This window comes from Montipora capricornis, chromosome 2, assembly GCF_036669925.1.
Source record: "Montipora capricornis isolate CH-2021 chromosome 2, ASM3666992v2, whole genome shotgun sequence".
NCBI classification, from domain to species: Eukaryota; Metazoa; Cnidaria; class Anthozoa; order Scleractinia; family Acroporidae; genus Montipora; species Montipora capricornis.
This window is the reverse complement of record NC_090884.1, coordinates 62,496,670-62,511,727: the sequence shown is the minus strand read 5'-3', so window position 1 is coordinate 62,511,727 and position 15,058 is coordinate 62,496,670. Positions and strand designations below refer to the sequence as shown.

Genomic DNA, 15,058 nt, shown 5'->3' with positions numbered 1-15,058 from the left:
TATCCTCCCTTGGGGGGGGGGGGTGTAACTTACACGTATGGTGCGATTTTAATTGGCTTCAACGGGAAATACATAATGTTGCACAACATTTCTTTGCGATGCTGTGCGATCCCCTAGTGTGGATAGACCTTAGACAGCAATGACCAGAACCAGGTTGCTGACGAACTGGGGCCAGCAGACCTCCTTTAAAAGGTCACATGACCGGAGCAAGCAGCGGTTACTCAGCTCAACTGCTGACGACCCACGTGAAGTGATGCAAGGTATGGAATATAACCTCTAAATTTACGGCGATTTCATCAGTAGAATTCGACAAAGAAATGCTGAAATCTGTATTAATAGCTGCTAGAAGCTCGGCTTCACTCCCAGGGTGTTGTAAGCATCTAAATTTACTTCCTTTTTCACGATTGTTGGGTCTACATGTCCGATTTTTGACCGTTCAGTCCAGCCCCGATTCCAATTCTGCCGACGCTGAGAAAAAAGCGGAGGATACGACGCCTAATAACGATAAAAAAGAAAACGAATATGATCAACTCCTTCAAGAAAAAGAGGCTTTGTTAAAAGATCTTCAGGTATGAATGATTGTGTTGTTTTAATGTTCATTACAGCCGGCAACTGGCTGTGAGGGAATGTCTGTACCTTTGATCAACGATAAATTAAAGGTTTTCAAACCCATTCTAAACAAGGCTACGTGTATGTAACAGAAACACTTAAGATAGCACCACCCACATCTCCATTGCAACTTCATTGTTGTCTTATATTTTTTTCAAAATTAAAGCTTCCATGACTTCCATATTAGGGGTGCACCTTGTCTACGGGTGACATGGGTCTGAAAAATATTGAACGTTTGCATGCTGCTCAGTAAAATTTTGTTTCAATTTGCCCAAGTAGTCCTGTAGTCTTTTCATTTACATTTACAGTTCTAATTACTGTAAAAGTCCATGTATAAGACCCACCCGTAGACAAGGTGCACCCCTAATATGGAAGCTTTAATTTTGAAAAAAATATAAGACAACAATGAAGTTCCAATGAAGTTGCAATGAAGCTCCAATGAAGTTCTATTTGTAAGCAAACAAGGATAAACAAGTATGGTTTCAAAACACTGACATGGTGGTTGTTACAAGCTTTCATGTCAATTCAGTCTTTAGATAGCAAAATTTCACTTGTCATACCTACTATAAAAAAACTTAAGATGCTCTCTTGATGCGATTCAAGATCAGTTATCACTTCAAAACGCTCCATGAAAGCGATTGAAACGATATGCGTGAGTGCTTAGTAGCCAAGCTTTGAAACGTTGAGTGGAGTCTGGGCATTTCAATGAAATGGCCAGCCATTTGCTTCGTGGGTACTTGCGAATATCTTGGTATTTCCTCGCACTTGGCGGAAAGATCTCTTCAAAGTGAATGGTCTCAGGCATCATAGCAAAACAGCTTTGTGGAGAATGGAGATTCCCTGTAGGTTGGTGTTTAGTTGTTCGAGTAAAGTGAAAATTAATCACTTGAAAGAACTCTTGGAGAGAAGAATCGCAAATGAACACTTTAAGATACAAACGGTTCTTTAGGAGCCACCACTCATGAAAAAGGCAATGAACAACAACAGCATGCTTTCAGTTTGTTATATGCTTGTTCAGAAAACTCCATCCTCAGATGTTTCCGTAGATAAGAGGCACCCCTGATTTTTTGTTTGACTTTTGAGAAAAGAGGTGCAGCTGATGCATGGATTTTCACGGTAGCCCTTGCACACCTAAATAAGCCCTTACTGACAAGTAAAATCACTTGGTGTTAGTTCTTAGTAAAATCTAGGAGGGATTGGCTTCTTTTTAGTTTACAAAACTCTTGGCTAGATTCTAGAATACCTGGCCACTAAAATCTGGAACTTAAAAACCTGCTCCGGTGTCACAGTGGATTTGGACCCCCGCTCCAGATCCGCTAGCGGATATGGACCATTTTTCACAGATTTGGACCCCCCAGAAAATAAATGTTTTTTTGATAAGGTAATAAAATTCCTTTGTAAATTGTTTTTAGTTGTAAAAAACTTTCAATGAAACTCAAGTCTAACTTTGCTCAGTTTCTCCTTATTGAAAATTAATACAAGAATTCATGACTGGAAAAGTTTGTCCTTGTAATCAAGTAAACCTCTAATCATGTGTTTTCCAACCAAGTGGTGTTACAAAAGGAGTTCAAATTTACCAAATAATTAGCCGATCTTAGTCTTTTTCTCAAAGATTTATGTCTTATGGAATCGGTCAGTTTCTCCAAACAAAAATCTAACTCTGCCTGGATAAACAGATAAATAAACTGTAATGGGGGGTTCAAATCCGCAAAGGGGACTAAATCCATCCCACAGGGGTCCAAATCCGCTAGTGAATTTGTACTGGGGGGTTCAAATTCGCTAGGACACCGATTGTTCCGATTACACCAATTCATATTCTCCGATTCTTCCGATTATGTGATTGTTTGCTCCCATGGAAACACAACCCCTGATAATGAACATAACGCACAGTGACAATCGATTGTTACTCATTCTAAAAGAGTTGCGCCCAAATGAACACAGGGACTGTGGGAGCACTAGTCATACAATTGCTAAATTTTGCTTAGTTCACAACTGTGGGACTGCGGGAGTACTGGCTATACACCCGCTGAAATTCTTTTAGCTCTTGATTATGGAAGTGCAGCACTGTGGGAGCAACAGTTATATGGATTATGGATTCGACTTAGCTTTCGGCTACGGGAGTGCACAACTGCAGGAGCAATAGTTATACACTCACTGAGTACCACTTAGTTCGTGACATCTGTGAGACTGTGGGACTACAGCACTGGCTATACACTCACTAAATTCCTTTTAGCTTTCGACTACAGGTGTGTGGGACTGTGGGAGCAATAGTTATACACTTGCTGAATTCCACGTACTTTACATTACTGCAGGAGTGTGGGGCCAACAGATTTATGCCGTGAAAAAATGGCCTGGTATTCTAGAATCGCTCCAAACTCTAACCTGCATTCTTGTAACCATTAACCATAGCATTTTTATTGTGGCAATGACCAGAGACAAAACCTTGGCCATGTTTTTGGAGCAAACTTTGTCTAGAAATGTATGAACCAATCTAAATGTTACTACTCTTATAACAAAGTTAAAAACTTAAAAACTTAACCTTTCAAACTAGCTCATGAGTTCTCATATGTTGAGACACATTGCTTTCAAGTGTTGAAAAAAAAAAGACAATGTCATCATGTCCGACCTTATGTAAGACTATTGATCTCACAATAATAGTAAATTTTGGTTGAACAATATCTGATACCCACCGGTAGTTTACAGTACTGCATTTGCTAATAACACCATAAGGTCCTCAGTAGGTTGTACTTTAGAACACAGCTAAATCAGCCAATCCTAACATGTGCTGAATAATGGAGAGGGCAATGGGAGATTATTGTTTTCATGGGATTGGTTAATTTTTTGTGAACATTTCCCTTTTCCTTCTTAGGATAAGTACAAAAGATCTCTCGCTGACAATGAGAACATATTGACTCGTACAAGGAAGCAGATAGAGGAAGCCAAGTTGTTTGGAATCCAATCTTTCTCAAGAGACTTGCTTGAAGTTGCAGATGTTTTGGGAAAAGCAACAGAAACTGTTCCAAAGGAGGAAATTGAAAAAAGTGTTACTTTGAAAAACTTGTATGACGGTCTACTAATGACAGAGGCCCAATTACAAAAGGTTTTCATAAAGAATGGTCTAGAGAAAATCAACCCAATGAATGAAAAATTTGATCCTTACAGTCACGAAGCTTTGTTCCAGCTTCCTTTTCCAGATAAAGAGGCAGGAACTGTGGCTGTAGTAGAAAAAGTGGGATACAAACTAAATGGAAGAACACTGAGACCTGCACTTGTCGGTGTGGTGAAAGAATAGGATTAGCATGGACCTGCTCTATTGCTTCTTGTATACTGAAAACTAAACAACAGAGAATTCTCGTTATTTCTTAATGAAACATCTTTAACCTCAATATTTGTTGTGATCACAATTTGTAAAGGTGTTGCCTCATTTGCGAGAGTGGCCTTGTGGTATTGTGGCTGAATTTGATTAAAATAATATCAACAATAATATTGTTTGAGTGAGAACAGTGATGGATTTCACAGAGCCACAAAATGGCTGTTTTAGTATGAACATGTACCAGTGAAAAACCACCTGAACTTTTATAGGTATATAATTTCTTTCTCTTTGTCTGCTGGGAGTTGGAGGTGAATAAAACCAATTGAGTTACCTTCTGGACAGTCATTTATCTGGTTAATTGGCGTTTTTACTGTTTGAACAACCGAGGCTTGGACAATAAAAGCTGCATACAATACCAAACAATAGCTGGTTAGGAGAGCTGCTACGCAACTGGAATTTTTCGGGTAGCAAGGAGATATCTGGGGAACTCCTGAGTTATGACATCTATCCTTCACATACTGAGATCGTACGAAGCAACGGCCTAGTCTTATTATAGAACTTATCTTGTCAATCAATCTTTCTGCGGCAATTACTTTGATCTGTCATCTTGAAACTTAAACCACTTTGAAATCACTATCACTTAACTTTTAACAAAACAAATTATGTCAATGCCCAGTTCCGGTCAAAATAATTCTTGACTGTCACATTTCCAATTATTTGGTTTTATCAACGGAGTTGATAATGTAAATTGGCCACCGTACAGAGATTCTAAAAGCTGACGTTTCGAGCGTTAGCCCTTCGTCAGAGCGAATCGAGGAATTATGGGTTACGTGTAGTTTTTATAGTAGAGTAGGAGCTACGCTATTGGTGGTAACATGGCAACGTGAAAAATAGGAATATATTACTTTTTAAGTACATTGGAATAACTTACCTATGTACTTAAAAAGTAAACCGAACGTTATTTCTTTTAAATCTGCTCTTAAAGCAAAATCTAACATTTTAGACAAAAAAACATTTAATGGCATGCAGGGAATAAACAAAGACATTGTAAATTACACATACTAATGTTATTTTTATCATTATTATTATTGTTATTTTAAATCTATTTTTAGCACTATAGTCAATTAACTATCGATTATCTTACTGGGTATGGTATTCTTTCTTATTTATTGTAAATAATTCGTAAGTTCGTTAACTTAATTTTTTTAAATTTTGTAGATACACTTTAGTTCTAGGTCCACATCAGCTTTTTAGCTGCCCTTTTTATTGACCTACAAGACAAATAAAGTATGTATGTATGTATGTAGTTAAATGAAAAGCGTTCGTTAATACCGTGAGGATTAAGGGTGCCGATTTGGAAGATGAATTTTTGTTCTAGATTTTTGCGGCTTTCCGTCGTACCTAGATGTCGTTTTTTTACCTCAAGGCTGTGCAGAGTAAAGTAAGTACAAAATAAGTATAAATAGCCAGACAACAGAGATGCGACTAAAGTATACACAGATGCATTCAAGGCGTTCGAGTCCTTCAGTGGGTTTTGCCATTTGGTTTCAGTGTTGCACATAACATCACCGTTAGAAACAAAGCTCAATTTGCTAGCCGACTGCGAAAGATGCAAGTGTTGTCGGAGACATTATTCGTGGCTTTTAAGATTCCAGATATTCATTTTTCACCGCTTGTGTTGTTTATCGCATTGACGTTCCATTCTTGAGCTCACAAGGTTATATTTTGTTCAAACATCCAATAAAACACCATTCGCGATAAATCTGCTTCGCCGCCATTGCTTGTAGAGTGTCCACCGGATAAAATCTACCTGAATCTACGTATTCAGGAGCTCATGAGTACGAACGAGCAACTCCCATAGTAAGCCTATGTCGCGGCATTTTTACAGACCAATCTATTTTTGCAAGGAAAGGTTCGTTTATAGAAACGTTGGCCGTGTAGCACTTACATTTTAAACAGAGTTAACAGGAGAGAGTGTAGTGTAAGGTGAAGTGCTAGATTTCTATCCCATATGAACCATGTGAGCGTTAGCCCTACTGATGGAACTGGGCCCACCCTGGTCAGAGTTTTTCTCTGTCCTTGTGTGGGCCCAGTTCCATCAGTAAGGCTAACGCTCACATGGTTCATATGGGATAGAAATCTAGCACTTCACCTTACACTACACTCTCTCCTGTTCAATCTATTTTTGGACTACCTTTACCGAAAAACAACAAAGCTATGACGTCAAGTTAGTTTTCTGTGATTGGTCATCGGGCTCCTGCGGGAGTCTCATTCGTGGGAAATTCAATCTAAAAATAAATCGGTCTGTGAAATATATGGGAGTTGCTCACTCATACTGGCGCATTTCTACTACCCCGTCAAACTTACCAAAGATACGCAGAGAAGACTCTAGGTACAAAGACAATACTTAGCAGGGGAGTGACAGGAAAGACCCTATTGCGCAACTTTTCCGATTTCCGACACGAAAAAAACAAACTGTAAAATGCGAAAGTTTTCGACTAGATTGTCGTATGGCTACCCAGTAAAAAGCTGATTAGCTAAAGCGATGATGAATTAGAATATTAAAGAAAAACGAATAAGAAAACCGTTCTCTACATACACATTGACTTAGTAAGTAAATTGTTCTACAGGAAAATTGATGTGACATTCCCAATATTTGGGTCTTTGGTTTCTTTTGTTTATATCCTGGAAAACTCCCGGAATTTTATAATCTCCTTGTAGCTACTACCGTAGTTAATGAATGCATGGAGATGGTTATGTTTTTGACTGTATTTTTGGCGTTGACGGTGCACAAAGCACACCTTTTTTCGAGAAGATAACCAATCAAATCTTTTGATTAAATTATGCGCAACTAATTTGCGAACCCACCAGAGGCGAAAACAAAAGGTTGTGCACTGTCACGGTCAGTTCAAGATCGATTGCGAAAACATCGTCACACTTCTCGCTTTTGAAGGTTTTAAGGTTTCATAACCAGTCCCTCAATTAACGATGGAAGTACGAAATCTTGACTTGCTAAGGTGAACAGACGGTGCAAAGTGTACACATTGGGTTCCTTCGAGCAGCCCCTTTTTACGTTGTTTATGGGATCTACATTGTGCTATTTCCCGGCTTTTCCGAGTTAACCGACATTCGGAACATTTCAGTCGTTTCCCTTGCTTAATATTGCATTTTGATGGAGATCCTGCATAAGAGTGTTTCTCGAGTTCTTAGAAAGAACATCAACCAGTTTAACTTATTCAGTTTGAAGATTATTCAGTCCTATTGTGGCGTCTTTCTGAATTGGAGTCGATGCTTTAAACCAAAACGGTCGCTTGCCTTGTTGATCCGCTGCTTAGCTTTAAACTCAACCGATCAGTCAGTCAATAATAAACGGTATGGAATATTGACTGTAATATTGAAAGTGCATGACAATAAGCTATTTCTGAAAAATTGAACACCATATACCAGATATTCTCTGAGCAATAATATATAGTTTGAAAAAGTCGTAAAAAGTGTGACATTTTGAAAATTTGAGCCGAGGAAAATTGTTGGCAACTTTTTTCTAGCAACTCGTCGTCGTTGCTTGGTTTAGGTATTAATGACTTCAGAAAAGTAAGTAGCAAGTTTATAATATTAGGATTTTTACACTTGATGTGTTCATGGCATATCGCCAAAGTAAGGGAAGCGAAACAAAAACTGGCTCAGGCCGGTGAATTACTCCTTTGCTAAAATGATGTTTTTTTTAAACAGCAACTTGCCTTAAAACACTGTATGTACAATTTGTGATATTTAAGGCGTGAATTCAAAATTTCAAATTACCATGGTAATTATAATTAATTTAACAACAGATGAAGGACAAACAGGAATGACAAGCGAACTGTCCAATACAAACTTAGCAACAAATTCCAAATAAATTTCTCCGCCAGTAGCCCGCGAACGCAGACGTATGAAGTATTTTTCGGGGGAGAGAAACGACCGCCGGAAGTAAGTCTGCGTTCGCAGGCTACGCCGCCAGAAGACATTTTGCCGAAGGATATTACACAATTTATCAGGAAAAGGAGTTTAGTTGTTATGGTACCGATACAACGACAAATGGAACCGACAACCTTAATTATAGATTACGTGGGAAGTAAGTGCTACTTAAAAGTATTTTTGGCTCTTCGCCCGGATACAAATATTAAACAGTCAGTATAAATGTGACTTGTCAACCGGCCAGACACAGTCATTCATCAATCATAACCAAGAGGGCCGCTTAGGTACGCCTGTATGGGTCACAACATGAATGTTCCAGACGAAATAGCAAACCACACGGACAAAATGTCCTATCTTGGGTTAACCCAAGACTCTACCTGTCCTCTTTTGAGAAGAGTCGTTCCGACTGTTGATTTCGCTGGCACATCAGCCTTCGCAATTTCGTGTCTAAATATTCCACTATCACTGAGTGGCTTTCTGGGCAATCTAATTATTTTAATCGCTCTCCGTAGATCTACATCCATCAATGCACCAACAAAGCTACTTTTTCTTAATCTAGCGTTTACAGATCTGTGCGTTGGGTTTATTTGCCAGCCGTTATTCAGTTTGCATTTGATGTTCATATCTCTCAAGCGCTGGGATCTTTGCGGTGTTACAGAAAAAGCTGGTTACATTCCAACAGTTTCTCTATGCGGAGTGTCCCTTCTTACAGTGACTGCAATAAGCGTGGACAGGCTCTTAGTTCTGTTGAAGGGGATGATATACAGGAAAGTGGTTACCCTTAAACGTGTCCGTATCTTACTGGCCATTATTTGGATATCAAGTCTCTGTACTGGCGTATCGTTCCTATGGAATGTTCGCGTGTTTTTTGGCATGATTTGCTTTTTCGTGCTTAACTGCTTGGTCATATCAACCTCTTCATACGTTACAATTTTCCTGATCTTTCGTCGCCAGAGAGAGAAAGTACGGGATGAACTTAAACAACAGCCAGAACAGACGACGCCCCCAGTAAATGCTGCGAGACGATATGAGAAGTCCGTATCAACAGCGTTATGGATCTACGTTGCACTGATAACATGTTACTTGCCTTTCTCGGCTATAAAACTTGTGACAACTTTTGTTTCTGTTACACCTTCTCTTTTAGTAGTCAACGCATTAATGGCCACCCTGGTTTATTTTAACTCCACATTAAACCCCGCACTTTACTGCTGGAAAATAAAGGAAATAAGACGTCGCGTAAGAGGGATAGTATGTCGTATCAAGGATGAATAGCTTTTCTTGGTCCATTAGGGAAATTATGATTTAACGAGAACGCCGCTTTAACAGTCCCAGTTTAGCGAACAAAACATTATGCCCACTTCTAACTGTTTACAGCTGTGTTTATACTTTGTTTACGACAACAAGGGAAGAAAAACAAACTGCCCCTCAGGTAGTATGTGGTAAGGTACTTTCAAAAGTCGCGAAAAAAAAGTCGCGAAACTGTGAAAATGAGGGTGCAATTGTGAATGACCCTTATCGGGCACCGTAATGTGGTAATCTCGGAGGGACAGACTTATTAAATTAGGACATCAATTTGCTCTAACAGAATAAAAGGGACAGACTGAAGTAAAGAAACAAAGTAAAGGCGGTAGAGAAATTTAGCTTCGCCTTCACAGAGAACCGAGCAAGCGTCAGGCCGAAATTTCCGTTCCGTCATACGTCAAAGGAACTTGTTTGATATTAGTGCCGTCAGAGATTACACATCACATTTACGGCAACCGTCAGACTAAAATTTGCATTTTGCCAAAAACGCCGGGAAGAAACTCGTTTGATATGAACTAATTTCTTGCTTGTTAGCAGCAGGTATCAAGTAACTTTTCGAAAGAGAGAGACTCGGAGTTGGAACAAACTAATTTTCATGCTTTTATGCCGTTTCACGTAAACGAGATACGTGATGCTTATTTTTTGTCTCTTTTCTTAGCTGTTATCTACAGATATCAAGCAACAAAGAAGAAAGACGAGTCAGAAACACAAACTTTTTATGCTTTTATGAGAAGCAGCAATCTGCCGCAAGCCTTGTGCCACCGTTTCACGCAGTCTCTAATATCGCTACCGGTAATAACTCAACTGAAATAATATAGCGGTACAAGGGTTTGGTTTGATCTAAGTTGTCGGCTGTATTTAGTGTTGGCGTCTTCGGTTACAAATCAAGCGTGTAGTTTATGCAGAATAGTTTATGCAGTATTTATAGTTTATGCAGAATTTATAACCAGAATTATTATTAGGCGTTCCAATAACTATAATTATATTCATCTATCAATATAGCAACTTTCTTCTTTGAGTTTTTGGGGGCAATTCTTCTGTGTGGAGAATGATAAGATAAACTGAAGATGAGAAGCTTTCCAAAGCGAGGCATTTTCACTGAAGAAAGTGAGTAATTCCTTGTCAAAGGAACGGTATAATGTAAATAAGAGAATACCGAACGAGATTTATATTTGCAGATTACCTGTCCTCTTAGCACTAAGTCAAATTCTACATATCTATGCAATAAGCGCATTCAAAATTTCCTCATATTACTGTACTGCCTGCGAACACAGACGCATTTCCGGCGGTCGTTTCTCACCCCCGAAAAATAACGTCGCTATTTTTCGCGGGAGAGAATAGTCCTGTTCCGAGACTCCCTCTTACTCCGCCCTGAAAATGGGCCTGGAACCCAGGCGGGAAAAGAGAGAGTCCTGAATTACTTGCAGGCGCATGCTTGGAATGACGTCATTTTTTCCCCCAAAATTGAGAAAAAAACCATATTTGGAAAAAGATTCCTTATTTGGGCATAGTTCATTCCGAGCGCTTTTACACTGGATTTATGGGGATAATGTGAAAGGAAATTATAACGCCAAGTTTCTGGAGGCAATTGATTTCGCGTTTAAGAAATGCCACTTTACCTTTGTGCCTATAAGGCGAAACAACTGCAAGCTATTCATACAGTAGTTACAAGTAATGATGGTTTTGTTAAACCTGTAACAGGATTTGGCAAGTCTGTTTGCTACATGGTTGTTCCTTTAACCAGGCAGGTAAAAAATTTCAATACTCTCAGTTTTATCAGGAATAATACACAAACACCGGTGACAAACAGAGTATTTTTTTTTAGTAATAAGAGTAGAGTAATTTACTCAGACTATTAATTTTTCGTTAGAATAATTTTTCAAAGCACTCGTTGCATTAATTAATTAAAACTTTCTTTCCTTACAACGACAGACTTAAGGCCGTGGCCAAATGGCTAAGGTTTTATGTAGAGCTACCTGTTGAGACTGCAATGATTTTTATATCGGAAAAACTAAAAGACGACTGCATGACAGAAAACTGAGCATTTTTCCTGATAAAGTTGGATAAAAAGTTAAACGAGATTGAATCACAACCTGGACTATTTGTTTCTTTACATATCAGTTTGTGTTGATAACGCAATGATGAAGCAATAATGTTCCTATTAAATTTATACATATATACGCACAGTCAAACATCGATTATTCGGATGTGCATTGTCACGATTTTATTTGTCTGGTCAAAATTTGTTCGTGCATATTAATTAATAAGGATGAAAAATGCTACTTAAAAGTGTGTGTCACCTTGCTTTTATTGTTGCTACTTAAAAGCACTTTCCTTCTGAAACTCATTGTTAAAGGTAAAGTACTGCAGATAATATGAAATTCTGACTCCGAGCTGTTTTGTCGCTAAGTGAAATCCTATGCTATATTTACTAGTTCAGCCTTTGCATCGATTTATTGCGATCTTCTCTCTCAGTCGTTACATTTATTCGGCAATAATTTTCCAACATCACTGCGATCGGGGTTTTTTCTCCTCGTTTGGTCAAGACGAGGCATAATTTGGATGTTCTCTTTCCTGACACTGCAAATCACAAAGTAATTTTCGGAGTTTCAAGGTTCCCTGTATTTACGTATCCAGCCTGACATCTAATGCAATATGATTGGCTCATTCCGAGCATGCGTCTGCAAGTAATACAGGACTCTCTCTTTTCCCGCCTGGGTTCCAGGCCCATTTTCAGGGCGGGGTAAGAGGGTGTCTCTGAACACGACTAGGGAGAGAAACGACCGCCGGAAATACGTCTGTTTTCGCAGGCTATGTACAATACAATGCAATTTTATTGTCAACTCCCTATGGGGGCTTAATAATAATAAAGATACTTTAAAAATATTCAAAAATTATCGATAAACATTTATTAACAAACTATTTAAATATAAAATTTATGCATTAAAAATTGATTTAAAAGGAAGGCTTTCATTTTACGTTTATGATAAGAGATTCACTTAATTTAAAATGGGGTTTTAAGGCATTCCACAAAGTTACAGTTCTGTAATAAAATGATCTCTGTCCCGACTTGGTTTTAAAAAGCGGTATATTAAGCTGGGTAGATGATGTGGTCGGCCGACCGCTGATGTTCCCTCTGGAAATAAAATTTGAACTGAGGTAGTTTGGTACTTGACCTGTCATAGAGTCAAAGGCCAAGATGGCGTCTCTTAATATTAAGTTTTCTCTCCGGTTTTCTTCGTAATATGATCTTCGTGGAAATTACATTCTGTTCCTCAGTAAACCTAGAAACAACGAGTTGTGGTCTTAATTCTTTTTCTTATTGTACTTACCAGCTATGCTGTGGAATGCGATACCTGATTTTATCCGTACCACTGAATTAACAACTTTTAAAATGAGAATCCAGGGCCGCATTTTGTACAGCTGCTTTTCTTTTTAATTAGCGTTCCTTAAATATTAATATATTTAGTTATACATCCGTACGTGCTATCTATTTTGTTAGCTGTAAATGGAATGTCTCGAAGATATTAGCTCTTGTACTGAGTTACTCTGAAATTCGAGATGAAATCAGTTTATACATGTTCGTATGTTACCTTTAGCAGGGCTTGTGCGTACGCTTTTTAATCTGTGACTCCAGTGCTAACCATATGAGAAATAAAAGGACTTTTTCGGGGAATACTTAAGCAATCGAAATTTTATGCTAAATTGATAAGGGCGGTCTGGAGCTGTGAGTAGGAGTGGGATCTGTCTCATATGGTTAAGGGGCCAACGTGCCGTACCGGGAGGAAGGCTGGTACTTGAAAGCAATATAGCGGTAGCCTCGCAGCTCCTACAAGGTCCAATATAGGGCTAACTGCGTCCAAAAGCGATCCCACGGGCCAAATCCCGAGATGACTCGTTTGGCAAGACGCTCCGGCGCCATGTTCGGAGGTAATGCGTTTTTCTCTCTTGTTCAAAAATTTCGTCAGCTCATGCGTAGATGTTTTGGCTCTCCGATAGGTACCAAACCAAAAAAGGATGCTAGTTTGTACAAGGAAATACCGATCAGTATTTATTTATAGATTCTTTACTGCGTCAACGGACTGATGATGCATTACTAAACTTGTAATTTGTAACTTGTGTTGTCACATCAATGAAATTTGTAATATCTGATATTGAACCCTAATAAGTCAAGTTTAAAAAGAAAAGTAAAGGAGCGATTATAAATTCACTTTCTTCTATACTGCTGTTTGAAATGAATTTCCTGCATGGGGTTATAGGGCACCGTTACCAATAAAAATATGAGTTCGAAATAGTTCAGACAAAGCAAAGTTGGTTCAAGTATCGGTTGCGAGATAGAACATGTAGTACCTGTGTTGCTATGTACCCTCCCCACCCTCCTACACTTATGTCCAATATAGCACCTAATCATCACCAGATGCACGTCCAATTTTGACCTCCAACACAAAGTGACCCTTTAAGTCCAAGCATTTTCTACCTATTTTCAACAACAAGGTAAAGGTGAAGGTTAGCGTTATTTTTAGTTTACGGTATAAATGCACCTGTTTATCCTTACTTGAGGAGCAGCGTTTAAGGGAAAACTTGAAGTTAAGGACGGTGCCTACTAATTCAAAGATATTTTTGCCTCGGTTTATGATTATGCAGGAAATGCAGATCCTAACAAGGAAATCCGATGATTCATGAACAACATTCGTATAAAGCTCTAAAATACAAAGCATCGTATGGCGTTCTTTCGCAAATTGAAGCTCAATTATTCTAAAGAATGCGTGGTTACACCCAATTTTCTTTTTGGATACCAAGAGTACTTACTTAGATCTACTTTCTCTGTATAGTTTTAAACCGCGCAAAAATATCCCTGCATTGGAAAGCACCACCGATAGGAAACCGGAGTATCTGGAGATGCGCAGAACGTATGCGCAATAACAATAGTAGGCACCGTCTTTAATTGTTTGTATTCCGAGACACGAATGAAGAAGAGCAGGAGGACACTTCGTGACGCTTATTAAAATTGGCAGTAAAATCCAACTTGAGTTGATAGCACGCATGCAATGATCCCCGAACGGTGATTGGATATTCACGGTTGGTTGTACTTTGACAAAATGGGAATGGATACCATCCCCCTGATCACACAAAGAGCTGTGTCAACAGGTCGGGACCTGCCCTTCTACCACAATGACAAACAAGTAATCAAAATGAAAATTATTGCCTTCGACATTAGGAGAACGCAATTTCTAATCTTGAGTATTCAGTGCATAGGGTGAGCTTTAGTAAGTTTTCCGTTCTTAAGCGCCATCTTGTATTACGTGATACGTGCATGCGCATCTCGGTTTTGATTTGCACCGGCACGCTGATTTTTTTTTGGCAAGGGGAATTTTTTAGAAGTAATCACTCTGACAATTTCAACAAATCCCAGATTTTTGCAAATTTAGTTTTTTTGACGTCATCATCTCTTTACTCCAAACTCTCCATTTTTAGGCACATTCCACAAGCCTCATTTTAACTCGGAAATGATCAATATGCCAACCTCGATGCCGCCTAAGCTCGTCAAGTTCGGATCCGACCACACTCGTAATCTTATCTCCCTATACTCAGTCTTTGATTTTACACATACGCATGTGTTTCACATGACTTATAAGGAGGGGTCTATCATTGGTTAGGGTATCGGGTTAGAGACGAGGATGTGGATCGATCCGCTCGATAATCCCCACTTTATATAACACTTATGTTATTTTCACAGAACAAAAAGCAACGATTATAAAAAAAGGAAAAGTTGGGACAACATAGAGTACACAAATGACTCAAACCCAGGAAACAAACCATTGGAAAAATTCCAAGGGTAAGTTTGACTGGTGTAAGGGGCCCATGACCAGTCATTGGCTCCTG

The 15,058-nt window shown here is 38.8% G+C and overlaps 2 protein-coding genes across 2 annotated transcripts; both read left to right on the top strand.

The window, feature by feature from the left end:
• Window positions 1-229: 229 nt before the first annotated feature.
• LOC138030553 (grpE protein homolog 1, mitochondrial-like) lies at window positions 230-5,228 on the top strand. Its single transcript, XM_068878452.1, has 2 exons — window positions 230-569; window positions 3,479-5,228. The coding sequence occupies exons 1-2, from the start codon at window positions 318-320 to the stop codon at window positions 3,899-3,901; spliced, it is 675 nt and encodes a 224-aa protein (XP_068734553.1). The 5' UTR covers window positions 230-317; the 3' UTR covers window positions 3,902-5,228.
• Window positions 5,229-8,141: 2,913 nt separating this feature from the next.
• LOC138030544 (adenosine receptor A3-like) lies at window positions 8,142-11,474 on the top strand. The gene has a single exon (XM_068878443.1). The coding sequence runs from the start codon at window positions 8,168-8,170 to the stop codon at window positions 9,143-9,145; it is 978 nt and encodes a 325-aa protein (XP_068734544.1). The 5' UTR covers window positions 8,142-8,167; the 3' UTR covers window positions 9,146-11,474.
• Window positions 11,475-15,058: the final 3,584 nt, after the last annotated feature.

Coding starts and splice junctions, on each gene's coding strand:
- LOC138030553 (XM_068878452.1), top strand. CDS start 318: ATGCTGAAATCTGTATTAATAGCTGCTAGAAGCTCGGCTTCACTCCCA. Junction 570..3,478: donor CTTTGTTAAAAGATCTTCAG/GTATGAATGATT, acceptor TTTCCTTCTTAG/GATAAGTACAAAAGATCTCT.
- LOC138030544 (XM_068878443.1), top strand. CDS start 8,168: ATGGGTCACAACATGAATGTTCCAGACGAAATAGCAAACCACACGGAC.